At 37.1% G+C, this 18,764-nt stretch overlaps 1 protein-coding gene and 2 long non-coding RNA genes across 3 annotated transcripts; all 3 read right to left on the bottom strand.

Annotated features, from left to right (window-relative positions):
* Positions 1-2,633: 2,633 nt before the first annotated feature.
* Positions 2,634-5,576, bottom strand: LOC132630933 (uncharacterized). Its single transcript, XR_009578746.1, has 2 exons — positions 5,023-5,576; positions 2,634-2,904 (listed from the first exon to the last, which is right to left on the bottom strand). It is a non-coding gene; the product is annotated as an uncharacterized LOC132630933 (long non-coding RNA).
* A 2,824-nt stretch (positions 5,577-8,400) lies between these two features.
* On the bottom strand, positions 8,401-9,246 carry LOC132630648 (uncharacterized). Its single transcript, XM_060346205.1, has 2 exons — positions 8,862-9,246; positions 8,401-8,726 (listed from the first exon to the last, which is right to left on the bottom strand). Exons 1-2 carry the CDS (start codon positions 9,244-9,246, stop codon positions 8,401-8,403), a joined length of 711 nt encoding a protein of 236 aa, XP_060202188.1.
* Positions 9,247-15,216: 5,970 nt separating this feature from the next.
* On the bottom strand, positions 15,217-18,355 carry LOC132630932 (uncharacterized). Its single transcript, XR_009578745.1, has 2 exons — positions 17,607-18,355; positions 15,217-15,487 (listed from the first exon to the last, which is right to left on the bottom strand). It is a non-coding gene; the product is annotated as an uncharacterized LOC132630932 (long non-coding RNA).
* Positions 18,356-18,764: the final 409 nt, after the last annotated feature.

The following is an 18,764-nucleotide window of genomic DNA, read 5'->3' as shown; positions in this document are numbered from 1 at the left end:
ACAGGCCATGGTGGATGCTCACTAGTACAGTTAAATTTACTGTCAATAGTGCATGGGAGTTTCTTAGACACAGAGAGCACACACATGAAGATTATAATGATATATGGATTAAGGGGGTGCCTTATAAGATATCTTTTCTATTATGGAGACTATAGAAATTCAAGCTGCCTACTGAAGACAAGTTAATGAGAATGGGAATAGTTGTAACCTCAAGATGCTATTGTTGCACAGTCTCTCAATAAGAGACTATGCGACATATGTTTCTTACAGGGAATATTGCTGCAGCAGTATGGAAATTATTCATGAATGCTGCAGGGTTTCAGATTAATATGGTCCAGATTCATCAGACTATCAGAAGCTGGTGGAGATCAGATTGTGGAGCAAAACTTAAGCTTATAATAAATGTAGTTCCGGCAATGATTGCATGGGAGTTGTGGAAGAGGAGAAATACAATAAAGCATGGCGGTAAGATGAGTTTTAGAAGGGTAGTATATGAAGTGAACACTAATCTCTTTTATTTTGCAAAGTGGAGATACCCTTGGCTCAATAACATACCTTATCTCTGGCCAGATATGATTGCTTTTTTTGAAGATTATAAGCCTATTTTGATAACTAAGGTAGTTTACTGGGATTATCCTTTAGAAGGGTGGTTTAAGTGTAATTCTGATGGTGCTTCTAGGGGTAATCCTGGACCTAGTTCCTATGGGTTTTGTGTGAGAGATTGGCATGGTGATTTGAAATATGCTGAATGTATGCAGATAGGAGAGACCACTAATGTTGTTGCAGAAGCAAAAGCTATCCTACAAGGTTTATCTTATTGTGTGGAAAAGGAGATATACCCACTGATCTTAGAAACTGATTTCATGATATTGAAGAAGGTGGTAGAAGGGCAATGGGATCCTCCATGGAGTATTATCACAGAAGTAGGAAGGATAAGAACATTGATGGAAAACTTTAATGTGATCATACAACATGTATACGGGGAGGGTAACACTCTAGCAGATTATTTATCTAACATAGCTTTTGATTTTGCAGGTACTACAAAGTTCTCAACATTTCCCGAACTGCCTAGTGCAGGGAGGAGAATCCTCAATTTGGACAAACAACAATGCCTAATCTAAGGTTCAGGAATGCAAGAAAGTTCAACAGAATACACAGTTGATATTGTAACTCTAGTATTGATAAGGCTTCAATGTGTGGTATTAGCTTAGGCTCATCCTATTGAAGAATTAACAATACATAAGAAGCAGGGATCAGTGTATATTATGTTTGATAATATTATCTAGATTCAGGTATAAGCAGAAAGAAACTAGTATATAGCTGGCATTTACAGTGATATTACAAGGTACAACTAGTACTAGATTCAACAACATGAACATACAAGTGAGCATACAATCAAGCAGCACAAGAAATAGTTTATTGGCAAATAAGCATCAAGACAACAAGATTGAATACTCTCTTCATATTTTTTCCCAAAATATAACTAAAAAAATCTCTTTTTAATGTTCCATAAATCATGCAAAGCTTGATTTGTTCATCAACTGAATTACACGATTCACCGTGTAATTGCAACTTTTTTTATTTTATTTTTTTCTGAAATTTTTAGTTGTTTTTCATATATATTTTGGCTATATTTTTAATTTTATTTTGATTATTATGTTCAATATTACTTATTCTGGTTTCTGTTGACTATATTTAAGATATATTTTTTATATATTTTGACTATATTTAGAAAAATTTCAGAAAAAAAAAAAAGTTGCAGTGAAAACATTGCTACCTCAATTATGACTATATTTTGGCTATATTTTTTAATTATATTTTGATTAATATGTTCAATATTAGTTGTTCTGGTTTCTGTTGACTATATTTCAGATATATTTTGACTATATTTTTCAAAATTTCAGAAAAATAAAAAAGTTACAGTGAAAACGTTGTTAACTCAATTATGAACTCAACTTGAATTCGATATTTCAACAGATGAATTCAAATATATATTCGTCGTTTAAAACGCAAAAATAACAGAGAATTTTACATATTTTAGGAAATAGAGTTGAATTTTAGGGGTAAAACGTTGAAATTAATGAGCAGTTAATACAGAGTAAAAAAAGGAAGTGAAAGAAATCAGAAACTGATTTATTAAGCACGAAATTAGGGGATATGGAGACTTAGAAACGTATATATTTAGAAAAGGGGGAGAGAGAAAGTGTGCAGCTAAAAAATAGGAGTATGAGGAGTGATAAGTTAATTGATAAATAAGTGAGTAGCTATAAGTTGTAAAAATATAATATTATAGCTACTAAACTTAATTATTAAAAAATATAGTTATGTTCCATAAATATGTAACACAGTAAGATATGCCAAGTAAAAATTACTTAAATAAAAGTGATTGCCCATGAAATATGCATTTTACCCTTTTGAAACCCCTATTTAGATCGCTATTTTTTATTAAAACGGATTTAAATAGAAACGTTAGTTTGTTGAGCGATTAACTCAAAAAGGATTTTTTTATTTTTTCAGTTAATTTCCTTTAGTCGGAAATCATTTTTAACCTGGCAGTGCATAGACAAAAGATGAAAAACATGGGCGATTATCATTTCTAACACGCCTAAGCCAAGATTAATTATCCAAGGGGAGAGGAAAAGTAGTGACTAAATTTACCATCATACTTAACTATTTTTCCATAAGTTCCTACACAAGCGAAAAACAAATGTGCTACAAATACAATCCATAAAAATGTTAGTCAAGAATATAAACATGTATATACATGATAACACGAAGACACGAAATTTAAAGAGAGGAAGGAAGACGGGGACGCAAGACACGAGCAATTAAATTTTGCAACTGGTTGTTCTCTGATATGGGCAGAATCCGGAGTTGCCATAACTCCAAATGCTCCCAAGGTTCCTCATGAAAAAGAAAAAATAAAGATAAGGATTAGAAACAATTCTCAACAAGGAAAAAGAAGTCTATATAACTTTAATTAATAAAAGCTAGATAAAAGAATCAAATGTAAGACAAGGCTTTCTCGTGCCATATTCTCATAACGCAACACCACGATCAATTTAAAAGAAGATCATTGTAGTCCCAATTGCTACCCAAACAACCAAACGCTTCAAGCTAAATGTACAACAAGAACTTTTGATTAAACTAAAGCTTACTCAGACTTCAAAACATCATATTGGCTTATTCCCAAACAACATATATCCAGAGATACTTAGCATATTTTTTCTAGGTTCAAATAAGGAAAAAATAATTTAGCATATTAATTGCACCCGAACTTGAGTATAGCAGCCCCACTCCCTTTTTATGCAAGTTTTAAGTGTTCAAATCAGTAAAATTTCAATCAAGTATGGAAATCCGTTCTTTTAAAAGTGAGGCCTCAAGTTAAACAACTTTTCATCGGCCCCAGTGTAGTATCATGTTCAAATCGTGCAAAGCAGCAAAGTGTAACATCTGCTTGTTCCGAAAATGGAACAAAAGCCCCTATCAAATAACAAACTCGACTGAAGCATCAAAGTGAGGCAATTCACAGAGCAGCAACATATCAAGCACCGTCACGAAATGCTCAAAGTACAGCAACTTAGTTATGGTAATATAGTGCTAAAGTGAGCGGACTGTTTCCTTTTAAGGCAGCAGCTTATATAGATGCAGCAACATATAAACCATAACATGTGGCTCACATAATCAATAGACATAACAACAACTAAATGAAAACAGCCCATAGTAGGAGCTCAAAAGGACTGTACTAGCACCACCAAAATACAATAGCTCAAGTGTAGTTTCAGTTTCTGTTTTATAAATGCAGCAACAGAGTATGCTAACAACTTAGCATCAAGGTGTAACCACTGATCAGAGACAACTAAAATAGGAAACTCAGGTGTAGCATCTGCTCCTTTTTCTTGGACAAAGACAGTTGAAAACTGACTGATATGTAGCAACAACCAGATAGTACCAACAGGTAGCAGTTAAAAGTAGTTATATGTAACAGCCAACTGCTCTAAAAACAGTAGTTTACCAGCCCAAGATGGCAGGGAAAATGTGCATTTGAAGGCCGCAATAAGTAAACATAGTAGTTTAGAAGCAAAACAGCAAGCAGTGCAATAAAGGATGTCAGTTTTAGCCTTCTAAGAGACAGCAACACGAGAAACCAAGGCAGTACTAGTTTAACTAAAAAAAATATGCAGTAAAATATGCCTAAGGCATAGCAACCCTTGCACCAAGATGTAGCAGCAAACAACATCAATAAATAGCAAGTAGTAAAAACAGCAAGGTTATCGCCAAAGTGCAACAGTAAAGCTCCCACTTGATCCATATGGAACCAACACAGAATCAAACAACTAGTCAACACTTGGAATACACAAAGAACTTGAAAAGAAAGGCTAGCATTTTAGTTCAACTAGAATTGAAAACCAAACCAATCTACACAAAGTATAAACAATTCTGTGGAACCTAAATCAAACAAAGTTGAAAGTAACCTAATTCTCATGAATCCCCAAAATTAACAATGCATTTATTAATATTAAAGACACATGGCTATAAGTCTACTCTACAAATCATATTATCTAAGGGAAAATCATGATTTTTAACCAAAGGAGTATGAATTCATGTTTTGCACCCTTCGGAGAGTTTAGGGAAAGAAAGCTTAGTTATCTAACTTAACGAGATTGAAACTAAACTGAATTACATGACGCTAAACAGAATCGCAGAATAAGAAATATTTTAAGAGGAAAACTAAACATCTTACTTAAACAGGACTAAAGCTAATCTAATCTACCTAAAACTGGAAATATACATAATTGAAGAACAATGCTAAGACGAGAAAGAAAATTATCTTTTTTTGTCGAGCAACGAACGGGGTTGAACACATATTCGACGAAATTAGTCGCCTTACACTAATTTACACCAAACGAGGAGAGAACACATTCCAACCAACCAAACCAAGCAAACGACGAGAAATACTTGAACGACTACATTTCTACTTCTTATAAAAATGAAAGACAAAGAGAGGACGAGTGTGGTTACCTTCTCCGTGACAGCAAACTGAGGCTAATGTCGTCGTCGGATCTCTGAATCCGCTCCAAACAGTCCTTGCTCAGCCGAGAACTTGAAAGGAGATTTCGATAACCAAAAACTCAGAGTTAAAAAAATGGAATTTTCTCAGAATCCAATTTCTAAAGCAATAGGAATTTTTTACGAGGGGAAAAACTTTTGAACAAAACAAAAGAGAGTTTTTTTTTTTCTGTCCTTCTCCTCTGCCTAAAACAGCCCATGGAGGCTGGTATTTATAGCCAAAGTCTTAGGGGATTTCATCCTTTACGGCTCTGCCACCACGTCAATCAAAGGGAAAGAGACGTGGTAGCAGTGGAGGCGGTGAAAGCTTCAAACCAACGGGTTTCGATGTTTTTGGGTTAACGAGAGAGTGAGGTGTTTGGTTCCGTGTTCTGATGGGCGTGGTAGTGGTGAGACGACGTGACGATAAGGGGTGAGGTGGCGGCGAGGTGGAAGAGACGAGGTTAGGGCTGTTGGTTGAAGGAAAAAGAGAAACGGGCTGTTTGGTTCGTTTGGTTAGAATGAAAGGAAAAGGTTGAAGACTTAGTTTAGGTGGGTTTGGGTGTTGGGCCGGGTTGGGGATTTGGGCTGGGGCATGTTTGGGCCACAGATTTTGTAGGATAGGAATAGGATTTGACCCAAATTTTAGGTAGATAAATTATTTTCCCATCCCTTCTTACTTCAATCAATTAATTAAAATATGCTCCTTGGTCCTAATTAATTCCCACAAAATGTATACCTATATAAACTACAATACGAGTATTTAACATTCGTATTTAGTTTTAAAATAGAGTAAAAGATGATTAATATAGTAAGAAATAGTATTAAAGGAGAAATGTCAATGCTAATATCGATATAGGAATATTAACACTATTTTTTGAGTGATTTAATTGTAAAGAATGTTGTTTAGTAATTTTTAATTATGAAAATATGATGTTTGGAAATTTTTAGGAAACAATAAAAAATGTCCTTAACTTAAGAGAAATATATCTAGAAAAATAGTGTAATAATTAGCGAAAATATTCCAAACTCATTTATTGGGGAATTTTCACGACTGAGAAGCATAGTGAAATTAATTAAACGAAAAGGAGGGCCAAAATTGGGTGTCAACAGCTTGTCCCTCTTCGACCAGGGATGATGAAAGAGTCTTTGGACGAAGACGTTGACGTAACCCGATTTTGTCCGACGAGTACATCAGATTGGGTTTGCAAAGAGTACAACTACAAAGGGGGTAATTCTTTTGGGAATCGAGAGGTGAGTTTATGAATTCGACCGAACTCTGGTTCCTGAGTAGCCTACATATCCCGGGTCATAAGAGAATCAGGTCGATGTAGTTCGAACAAGGAGACGGTAAAATTTTTAGAGGTCCTCAAAATTTGCCACAGTGTCTGAATTATGAGGACACTGGTTCTTTTGTCACGAATAGGGGATAATAGTTTTATTGGAGATTTGGAAGGTTGATTTGTTGAAAATTTTTTAGTGATCCTCAAAAATTTGTCTCAGTGTTATAGTTATGGTAACACGAGGTTTTTCAGAGATGGAAAGGGTAGTGGTTTCAGCATGAGCGAAAATGGCTAGAGTGGAATATGACTAGCTTGACTATGAGTCCCTTACGTATTGAAGAGGACGGGAGTTAACTCAGTTAAAAGAAAACGAGAAGATAGAAAATTTTGAGGGATCCTCAAAATTTTGTCCCAGTGTCGAATTATGGTGACACTAGACGTTGTTAAGATTATGCTGTCAAGTTTTGGGAAAGATTGCTGATGAAAAGGTCTTTCTAATGACGGGATGTACTTTTGCAGCTTCTTGATTATAAATGTGGCGGCCGTAACACACCCATAAGCGAGACTCTACACAAATGCATCTATGTGCTGTCATAGGATCATATCAGCTCGTCGTAGGGGACTGACCCTCAGAATTGTCCCATTATCGTATTATGATGACCTTAGGATGCAGAAGAATTTGACTGTGTTTCTAGAATGTAGGTTCTCAAAAGAAGTGACTTCTAAAAAAAAAATGAAAGAAAAACTGGTTGGCGAGCTAAAGCGGAGAGCGGATTCATTGACTCTAGCTTGTGAGTTTGATGTCCTCATCAAACGGGGTGCCTCAGTTCGCTGTGGCAGAGATAGTTCCACGTTGTATTGTGTTCATATGCAAAAAATGTAAAGATACCTGTGCAGTCAAAGTTATAATGTAATAATAACATAAGGAAATAAAGAAAGGGATTGTAGACAAACTAGAATTGAAAGCACCGATTTGCGGAGCGACTGAAATGTAAAGCTTCCGACTGGCGGTCCCCGATTGGCGGGGTAATTGGCGTTGTTAGACGGTATCCTCGATTGGCGAAGTTAGTCGACGCAATTAGATAGTATCTCTGACCGGCGAAGTTAGTCGCAGTTAGATTGTATCTTCGATTGGCGGAGTTAGTTGCAGTTAGATAGCATCTCCGATTGGCGGAGTTATTTGACGCAGTTAGATTAGCATCTCCGATTGGCGGAGTTAGTCGCAGTTAGATTATAGGTCTCCGATTGGCGGAGTTAGTCACTGTTAGATTGCATCTCCGGTTGGCGGAGTTATTTAACGCAGTTAGAAGGTAGATCTCCGATTGGCGGAGTTATTATTAGGGAACAAGGCTGCTACGAGGGCCCCCATCTCTCGAATAATCGACCTTGACTCTGCTTCTGGAGATACCTGCAAATTTAAATGAAACGTTCGGAGATGAATAAGCCAAGATAACAAAATAAAGTAGGAGAAGGTTATTTCGGCTCATGGTGTAGTGATGGATCTTGTGACGCCTCTACCGGAAGCTCGCTTCGGTGTCACCTTGTCCTCATTCCTGTCAATCCTGTACTCAAAGAAAAAAAATTAGTTTGGGAGGGGGTGTTGATTTGTGTCGATCGTGGCCCTAGCCTTGTCACTTGAATCCTTTGAGCTTCTTTGGTTGCGGAGATCTTTGTTCGGAGACTTGGTAGGTGGGAAAATACGTAAATGCAACGTGAAAGAAAAAGGAAAATATGGTATTTTAGAAATCGAATATGACCGAGCCTGACTCAGGCTGCCTACGTATCCAATCGAAATCAGGTCGTAACGTAGTTCAATTACAATAGAAAAGAAGATTAACAAAGGGACCAAATCCGGTGAGGATTGCCTACGTATCCCACCAAGGGAAATCAGGTCGAATCATAGTTCCAGTTACATAAAGATAATGTTTTTTTTGGGGTTTTCTATTACAAGAGACCGGGCCCGATGTGGGTTGCCTATGTATCCCACCGTGGGAAGTCAGGTCAGCGTAGTTCTGTTACAATAGAAATGCAAATTACAACGGAAAATAAAAAGCCAGCTTGGATGTCTTCAGATGTAGTACTTCTTGATCGAGTCTAAGTTGATGGGCTTCGTGCTCACTTTACCATCCATTTCTGCCAAAATTAATGCTCCTCCTGAAAGCACTCGATATATCACGTACGGACCTTGCCAATTTGGTGCGAATTTCCCTTTAGCTTCGTCCTGATGAGGAAATATTCGCTTTAAAACCAACTGCCCTGGTTCGAATTTCCTAAGCCTTACTCTCTTGTTAAATGCCTTGGACATCCTGTTCTGATAAAGCTGACCGTGACAGACAGCGTCCATCCTTTTCTCATCAATGAGCATCAACTGTTCGTGTCTACTACGTATCCATTCTGCATCGTCCAAACCAACATCTTGGATAATCCTTAGAGACGGTATCTATACTTCTGTGGGTATCACAGCTTCGGAACCATAGACCAACATATAAGGAGTTGCTCCTGTGGATGTTCTAGCCGTGGTACGGTAACCGAGCAAAGCATATGGAAACTTTTCATGCCACTGCTTGTGACTGTCTGTTATCTTCCTTAAGATCTTCTTGATGTTCTTATTTGCTGCCACGACTGCTCCATTCATCTGTGGTCGATAAGCTGTGGAATTTCGGTGGGCAATCTTAAACTTTTCACAAGTCTCTCTCATAAGATCGCTGTTGAGATTGGCTGCATTATCTGTGATAATTGACTCTGGAATCCCAAATCGGCAAACTATATTGTTGCGAACAAAATCTGCTACCACCTTCTTTGTTACTGCCTTGTACATTGAAGCTTCGACCCATTTAGTGAAATAATCGATGGCCACCAAGATGAAGAGATGTCCATTTGATACAGGGGGTTCGATAGGTCCAATCACATCCATGCCCCAAGCGGCGAACGGCCAAGGGGGCTCCCATTACATTGAGCTCATTTGGGGGAACTCGAATGGAATCTCCGTGAACTTGACATTGATGACACTTTTGTACGTAGCGAATGCTGTCTCTTTCCATAGTCATCCAAAAGTATCCCACTCTCAGAATCTTCTTTGCCAAAGTGAATCCGTTCATGTGGGGTCCACATATCCCTGCGTGTACTTCTTCTAATAACCTCGTCGCCTTTGTGGCATCCACACATCTCAGCAATCCCAGATCGGAAGTCCTCCTATATAGGATTTCTCCGTTAAGGAAGAAGTGATTTGCCATTCTCCTCAAGGTCCGCTTCTGTTTGTTAGTTGCATTTTCTGGATATTCTCTCGTCTCGAGCTACTTCTTAATGTCGTAGTACTATGGCTGGCCATCCAATTCCTCATCGACATGAAAACGATATGCTTGCTGATCGTGTATTTCTACCTTGATAGGGTCGATGTAATTCTTGTCCGGATGTTGGATCATTGATGACAGTGTCGCAAGGGCATCAGCAAACTCATTTTGGATTCGAGGGACATGCTTGAAGTCAATCTCTCTTAACTGCTTGCACAACTCCTTCACGCAATGTAATTATGGAAGAACTTTGACATTCTTGGTGGTCCATTCTCCTAGTACCTAATGAACTAATAGGTCAGAATCGCCTATTACCAAAAGTTCTTTGATGTTCATATCAACTGCCATCCTAAGCCCGAGGATGCAAGCTTCGTATTCTGCCATATTGTTCGTGCAGGGAAATCTGATTTTTGCCGAGATAGGGTAGTGCTGACCTGTCTCGGAAACCAAAACTGCTCCTATTCCGACTCTTTTGAATTTGACGCTCCGTCAAAGAACATCCTCCATCCTGAATAAGGCTCTGAAATATCTTCCCCTGCGAACAGTATTTCCTCATCAGGAAAATAGGTTGTAAGCGGCTTGTATTCATTGTCTACAGGGTTCTCTGCAAGGTGATCCGCCAAGGCTTGTCCCTTGATGGCCTTCTGAGTTATGTACACGATGTTAAACTCACTTAACAAGATCTGCCATTTTGCTAATTTCCCGGTGGGCATCGGCTTTTGGAAGATGTATTTGAGTGGATCCATCCTTGAGATCAAGTACGTGGTGTACGCAGATAAATAGTGCCTCAACCTTTGTGCGATCCATGTCAAAGCACAGTATGTGCGTTCCAACAAAGTGTATCTTGCCTCGTACGGTGTGAATTTCTTGCTTAGGTAGTAAATGGCTTGCTACTTTTTCCCCGTCTCATCGTGTTGTCCTAACACACATCCAAACGCACCATCCAATATGGACAAGTACAGAAATAGAGGTTTTTCCGGTTCTGGCGGGACCAATACGGGTTGACTGGACAAGTACTCTTTGATTCTGTCAAAGGCCTTCTGACACTCTTCTGTCCATTTTGTGGCAGCATCTTTCTTCAGCAGCTTAAGTATGGGTTCACAAATCACCGTTGATTGTGCGATGAATCGACTAATGTAATTGAGCCTTCCAAGGAAACTCATTACATCTTTCTTGCTCTTCGGGGGAGGCAAGTCTTGGATTGCCTTGATTTTTGAAGGATCCAACTCTATACCTTTTCTGCTAACAATGAATCCCAATAATTTTTCCAGCAGGAACTCCAAACGCACATTTTGTTGGATTTAACTTCTAGTTGTACCTCTGCAATCGTTCAAAGAATTTCCTTAGGTCAGCAAAATCATCTGAACTCCTTTGAGATTTGATAATGACATCGTCCACGTAGACTTCGATCTCCTTATGAATCATATCATGGAATAAAGTAGTCATGGCACTTATATAGGTCGCACCAGCATTATTGAGGCCAAATGGCATTACTCGGTAGCACTACACTCCCCATGGAGTGGTAAATGCCATCTTTTCTACATCATCCTCATGCATCAAAATCTGATGATATCCTGCAAAGTAATCGACAAATGATTGCAACTTATGTTTTGCACAGTTATCGATGAGTATGTGGATGTTTGGAAGGGGAAAGTCATCCTTAGGACTAGCTTTGTTGAGATCCCGATAATCCACACATATCCTGATTTTTCCATCCTTCTTGGAAACGGGCATAATGTTGGCCAACCAGGAAGTGTAGTTTGTAACCCTTATGACATTTGCTTCAATCTGCTTAGTGACTTCCTCTTTGATCGTTAAACTCAAATCGGGCTTGAACTTCCTTGGCTTTTGCTTGATCGGCGGGCGGGTGGGACCAGTTGGTAGCCTCTGAGAGACGATGTCGGTGCTCAGCCCGGGCATGTCATCGTAGGACCAAGCAAATACGTCAACATACTGCTTAAGAAATTCTAACAGTTCTTGCTTCAACCAGAGGGGTGAAGGGAGATCCTTTATCCCCAATTCTTTTCTTGTTATCGGCAGAGGTATTATCAAGGGCCTTAAACTCATTATTTGAAGACAGCAAATTCATTGGCTATGGGATGCCAAAATGGACAAATCTTTTGAATCATCTGGCATATGCAGATGATACCATCATTTTTGCCTCTGCTAATATAGAATCACTACAAAGGATCATGCATATTTTGGCTAGTTATGAGAGGACTTCTGGGCAGTTGGTTAATAAGGACAAGAGTTCTTTCTATATGCACTCTAATGTTGGTAATGCTCTGTGCCCAACAGTTGGTAATGTCACAGGTTTTACCAAGGGGCAATTCCCCTTTACATACTTAAGAAGCCCCATTTTTCATGCAAGAAAGAATAAGATATTCTATGATGAGTTGATTAGGAAGGTGAAGGCTAAGTTACATTCATGGAAAGGAAAATTACTTTCTTTTGGAGGTAAGGTTGTTCTAATCAAAAGTGTATTGCAAAGCTTGCCAATATATTTATTATCAGTGCAGGCACCTCCCAAGTGTGTCTTGAATGAATTACACAAGATATTTGCTAGATATTTCTGGAGTGATAAGGAAGAAGGGAGGAGTAAGCACTGGGCAGTTTGGCAGGATATGTGTCTTCCTTTGGAGGAGGGTGGTTTGGGATTTAAATCCTTGTTTGATGTCTCTAGTGCTTTATTTGCTAAACTATGGTGGAGATTCAGAACAACTAGTTCTTTGTGGGCTAACTATATGTGGAACAAATACTGTAAAAAAGTAATTCCTACTTTAGTACAATGGAAGGGTGGATCATAAATTTGGAAAAAGATGTTGGAAGCTAGAGAAGCTGTGGAACATGAATTATGGTGGGAGATTAAAGGTGGGTCTGCCAATGTGTGGTATGAGAACTGGACCAAAATGGGTGCTTTGCATTATATTGTTCATATAGAAAAGCTTCAAGGATACTGGGACAGGCCATGGTGGATGCTCACTAGTACAGTTAAATTTACTGTCAATAGTGCATGGGAGTTTCTTAGACACAGAGAGCACACACATGAAGATTATAATGATATATGGATTAAGGGGGTGCCTTATAAGATATCTTTTCTATTATGGAGACTATAGAAATTCAAGCTGCCTACTGAAGACAAGTTAATGAGAATGGGAATAGTTGTAACCTCAAGATGCTATTGTTGCACAGTCTCTCAATAAGAGACTATGCGACATATGTTTCTTACAGGGAATATTGCTGCAGCAGTATGGAAATTATTCATGAATGCTGCAGGGTTTCAGATTAATATGGTCCAGATTCATCAGACTATCAGAAGCTGGTGGAGATCAGATTGTGGAGCAAAACTTAAGCTTATAATAAATGTAGTTCCGGCAATGATTGCATGGGAGTTGTGGAAGAGGAGAAATACAATAAAGCATGGCGGTAAGATGAGTTTTAGAAGGGTAGTATATGAAGTGAACACTAATCTCTTTTATTTTGCAAAGTGGAGATACCCTTGGCTCAATAACATACCTTATCTCTGGCCAGATATGATTGCTTTTTTTGAAGATTATAAGCCTATTTTGATAACTAAGGTAGTTTACTGGGATTATCCTTTAGAAGGGTGGTTTAAGTGTAATTCTGATGGTGCTTCTAGGGGTAATCCTGGACCTAGTTCCTATGGGTTTTGTGTGAGAGATTGGCATGGTGATTTGAAATATGCTGAATGTATGCAGATAGGAGAGACCACTAATGTTGTTGCAGAAGCAAAAGCTATCCTACAAGGTTTATCTTATTGTGTGGAAAAGGAGATATACCCACTGATCTTAGAAACTGATTTCATGATATTGAAGAAGGTGGTAGAAGGGCAATGGGATCCTCCATGGAGTATTATCACAGAAGTAGGAAGGATAAGAACATTGATGGAAAACTTTAATGTGATCATACAACATGTATACGGGGAGGGTAACACTCTAGCAGATTATTTATCTAACATAGCTTTTGATTTTGCAGGTACTACAAAGTTCTCAACATTTCCCGAACTGCCTAGTGCAGGGAGGAGAATCCTCAATTTGGACAAACAACAATGCCTAATCTAAGGTTCAGGAATGCAAGAAAGTTCAACAGAATACACAGTTGATATTGTAACTCTAGTATTGATAAGGCTTCAATGTGTGGTATTAGCTTAGGCTCATCCTATTGAAGAATTAACAATACATAAGAAGCAGGGATCAGTGTATATTATGTTTGATAATATTATCTAGATTCAGGTATAAGCAGAAAGAAACTAGTATATAGCTGGCATTTACAGTGATATTACAAGGTACAACTAGTACTAGATTCAACAACATGAACATACAAGTGAGCATACAATCAAGCAGCACAAGAAATAGTTTATTGGCAAATAAGCATCAAGACAACAAGATTGAATACTCTCTTCATATTTTTTCCCAAAATATAACTAAAAAAATCTCTTTTTAATGTTCCATAAATCATGCAAAGCTTGATTTGTTCATCAACTGAATTACACGATTCACCGTGTAATTGCAACTTTTTTTATTTTATTTTTTTCTGAAATTTTTAGTTGTTTTTCATATATATTTTGGCTATATTTTTAATTTTATTTTGATTATTATGTTCAATATTACTTATTCTGGTTTCTGTTGACTATATTTAAGATATATTTTTTATATATTTTGACTATATTTAGAAAAATTTCAGAAAAAAAAAAAAGTTGCAGTGAAAACATTGCTACCTCAATTATGACTATATTTTGGCTATATTTTTTAATTATATTTTGATTAATATGTTCAATATTAGTTGTTCTGGTTTCTGTTGACTATATTTCAGATATATTTTGACTATATTTTTCAAAATTTCAGAAAAATAAAAAAGTTACAGTGAAAACGTTGTTAACTCAATTATGAACTCAACTTGAATTCGATATTTCAACAGATGAATTCAAATATATATTCGTCGTTTAAAACGCAAAAATAACAGAGAATTTTACATATTTTAGGAAATAGAGTTGAATTTTAGGGGTAAAACGTTGAAATTAATGAGCAGTTAATACAGAGTAAAAAAAGGAAGTGAAAGAAATCAGAAACTGATTTATTAAGCACGAAATTAGGGGATATGGAGACTTAGAAACGTATATATTTAGAAAAGGGGGAGAGAGAAAGTGTGCAGCTAAAAAATAGGAGTATGAGGAGTGATAAGTTAATTGATAAATAAGTGAGTAGCTATAAGTTGTAAAAATATAATATTATAGCTACTAAACTTAATTATTAAAAAATATAGTTATGTTCCATAAATATGTAACACAGTAAGATATGCCAAGTAAAAATTACTTAAATAAAAGTGATTGCCCATGAAATATGCATTTTACCCTTTTGAAACCCCTATTTAGATCGCTATTTTTTATTAAAACGGATTTAAATAGAAACGTTAGTTTGTTGAGCGATTAACTCAAAAAGGATTTTTTTATTTTTTCAGTTAATTTCCTTTAGTCGGAAATCATTTTTAACCTGGCAGTGCATAGACAAAAGATGAAAAACATGGGCGATTATCATTTCTAACACGCCTAAGCCAAGATTAATTATCCAAGGGGAGAGGAAAAGTAGTGACTAAATTTACCATCATACTTAACTATTTTTCCATAAGTTCCTACACAAGCGAAAAACAAATGTGCTACAAATACAATCCATAAAAATGTTAGTCAAGAATATAAACATGTATATACATGATAACACGAAGACACGAAATTTAAAGAGAGGAAGGAAGACGGGGACGCAAGACACGAGCAATTAAATTTTGCAACTGGTTGTTCTCTGATATGGGCAGAATCCGGAGTTGCCATAACTCCAAATGCTCCCAAGGTTCCTCATGAAAAAAGAAAAAATAAAGATAAGGATTAGAAACAATTCTCAACAAGGAAAAAGAAGTCTATATAACTTTAATTAATAAAAGCTAGATAAAAGAATCAAATGTAAGACAAGGCTTTCTCGTGCCATATTCTCATAACGCAACACCACGATCAATTTAAAAGAAGATCATTGTAGTCCCAATTGCTACCCAAACAACCAAACGCTTCAAGCTAAATGTACAACAAGAACTTTTGATTAAACTAAAGCTTACTCAGACTTCAAAACATCATATTGGCTTATTCCCAAACAACATATATCCAGAGATACTTAGCATATTTTTTCTAGGTTCAAATAAGGAAAAAATAATTTAGCATATTAATTGCACCCGAACTTGAGTATAGCAGCCCCACTCCCTTTTTATGCAAGTTTTAAGTGTTCAAATCAGTAAAATTTCAATCAAGTATGGAAATCCGTTCTTTTAAAAGTGAGGCCTCAAGTTAAACAACTTTTCATCGGCCCCAGTGTAGTATCATGTTCAAATCGTGCAAAGCAGCAAAGTGTAACATCTGCTTGTTCCGAAAATGGAACAAAAGCCCCTATCAAATAACAAACTCGACTGAAGCATCAAAGTGAGGCAATTCACAGAGCAGCAACATATCAAGCACCGTCACGAAATGCTCAAAGTACAGCAACTTAGTTATGGTAATATAGTGCTAAAGTGAGCGGACTGTTTCCTTTTAAGGCAGCAGCTTATATAGATGCAGCAACATATAAACCATAACATGTGGCTCACATAATCAATAGACATAACAACAACTAAATGAAAACAGCCCATAGTAGGAGCTCAAAAGGACTGTACTAGCACCACCAAAATACAATAGCTCAAGTGTAGTTTCAGTTTCTGTTTTATAAATGCAGCAACAGAGTATGCTAACAACTTAGCATCAAGGTGTAACCACTGATCAGAGACAACTAAAATAGGAAACTCAGGTGTAGCATCTGCTCCTTTTTCTTGGACAAAGACAGTTGAAAACTGACTGATATGTAGCAACAACCAGATAGTACCAACAGGTAGCAGTTAAAAGTAGTTATATGTAACAGCCAACTGCTCTAAAAACAGTAGTTTACCAGCCCAAGATGGCAGGGAAAATGTGCATTTGAAGGCCGCAATAAGTAAACATAGTAGTTTAGAAGCAAAACAGCAAGCAGTGCAATAAAGGATGTCAGTTTTAGCCTTCTAAGAGACAGCAACACGAGAAACCAAGGCAGTACTAGTTTAACTAAAAAAAATATGCAGTAAAATATGCCTAAGGCATAGCAACCCTTGCACCAAGATGTAGCAGCAAACAACATCAATAAATAGCAAGTAGTAAAAACAGCAAGGTTATCGCCAAAGTGCAACAGTAAAGCTCCCACTTGATCCATATGGAACCAACACAGAATCAAACAACTAGTCAACACTTGGAATACACAAAGAACTTGAAAAGAAAGGCTAGCATTTTAGTTCAACTAGAATTGAAAACCAAACCAATCTACACAAAGTATAAACAATTCTGTGGAACCTAAATCAAACAAAGTTGAAAGTAACCTAATTCTCATGAATCCCCAAAATTAACAATGCATTTATTAATATTAAAGACACATGGCTATAAGTCTACTCTACAAATCATATTATCTAAGGGAAAATCATGATTTTTAACCAAAGGAGTATGAATTCATGTTTTGCACCCTTCGGAGAGTTTAGGGAAAGAAAGCTTAGTTATCTAACTTAACGAGATTGAAACTAAACTGAATTACATGACGCTAAACAGAATCGCAGAATAAGAAATATTTTAAGAGGAAAACTAAACATCTTACTTAAACAGGACTAAAGCTAATCTAATCTACCTAAAACTGGAAATATACATAATTGAAGAACAATGCTAAGACGAGAAAGAAAATTATCTTTTTTTGTCGAGCAACGAACGGGGTTGAACACATATTCGACGAAATTAGTCGCCTTACACTAATTTACACCAAACGAGGAGAGAACACATTCCAACCAACCAAACCAAGCAAACGACGAGAAATACTTGAACGACTACATTTCTACTTCTTATAAAAATGAAAGACAAAGAGAGGACGAGTGTGGTTACCTTCTCCGTGACAGCAAACTGAGGCTAATGTCGTCGTCGGATCTCTGAATCCGCTCCAAACAGTCCTTGCTCAGCCGAGAACTTGAAAGGAGATTTCGATAACCAAAAACTCAGAGTTAAAAAAATGGAATTTTCTCAGAATCCAATTTCTAAAGCAATAGGAATTTTTTACGAGGGGAAAAACTTTTGAACAAAACAAAAGAGAGTTTTTTTTTTTCTGTCCTTCTCCTCTGCCTAAAACAGCCCATGGAGGCTGGTATTTATAGCCAAAGTCTTAGGGGATTTCATCCTTTACGGCTCTGCCACCACGTCAATCAAAGGGAAAGAGACGTGGTAGCAGTGGAGGCGGTGAAAGCTTCAAACCAACGGGTTTCGATGTTTTTGGGTTAACGAGAGAGTGAGGTGTTTGGTTCCGTGTTCTGATGGGCGTGGTAGTGGTGAGACGACGTGACGATAAGGGGTGAGGTGGCGGCGAGGTGGAAGAGACGAGGTTAGGGCTGTTGGTTGAAGGAAAAAGAGAAACGGGCTGTTTGGTTCGTTTGGTTAGAATGAAAGGAAAAGGTTGAAGACTTAGTTTAGGTGGGTTTGGGTGTTGGGCCGGGTTGGGGATTTGGGCTGGGGCATTTTTGGGCCACAGATTTTGTAGGATAGGAATAGGATTTGACCCAAATTTTAGGTAGATAAATTATTTTCCCATCCCTTCTTACTTCAATCAATTAATTAAAATATGCTCCTTGGTCCTAATTAATTCCCACAAAATGTATACCTATATAAACTACAATACGAGTATTTAACATTCGTATTTAGTTTTAAAATAGAGTAAAAGATGATTAATATAGTAAGAAATAGTATTAAAGGAGAAATGTCAATGCTAATATCGATATAGGAATATTAACACTATTTTTTGAGTGATTTAATTGTAAAGAATGTTGTTTAGTAATTTTTAATTATGAAAATATGATGTTTGGAAATTTTTAGGAAACAATAAAAAATGTCCTTAACTTAAGAGAAATATATCTAGAAAAATAGTGTAATAATTAGCGAAAATATTCCAAACTCATTTATTGGGGAATTTTCACGACTGAGAAGCATAGTGAAATTAATTAAACGAAAAGGAGGGCCAAAATTGGGTGTCAACAGCTTGTCCCTCTTCGACCA

Source organism: Lycium barbarum, chromosome 3 (genome assembly GCF_019175385.1).
Source record: "Lycium barbarum isolate Lr01 chromosome 3, ASM1917538v2, whole genome shotgun sequence".
NCBI classification, from domain to species: Eukaryota; Viridiplantae; Streptophyta; class Magnoliopsida; order Solanales; family Solanaceae; genus Lycium; species Lycium barbarum.
Note: the sequence above shows the minus strand (reverse complement) of the source record. Positions and strands in the feature narration are given on the sequence as shown.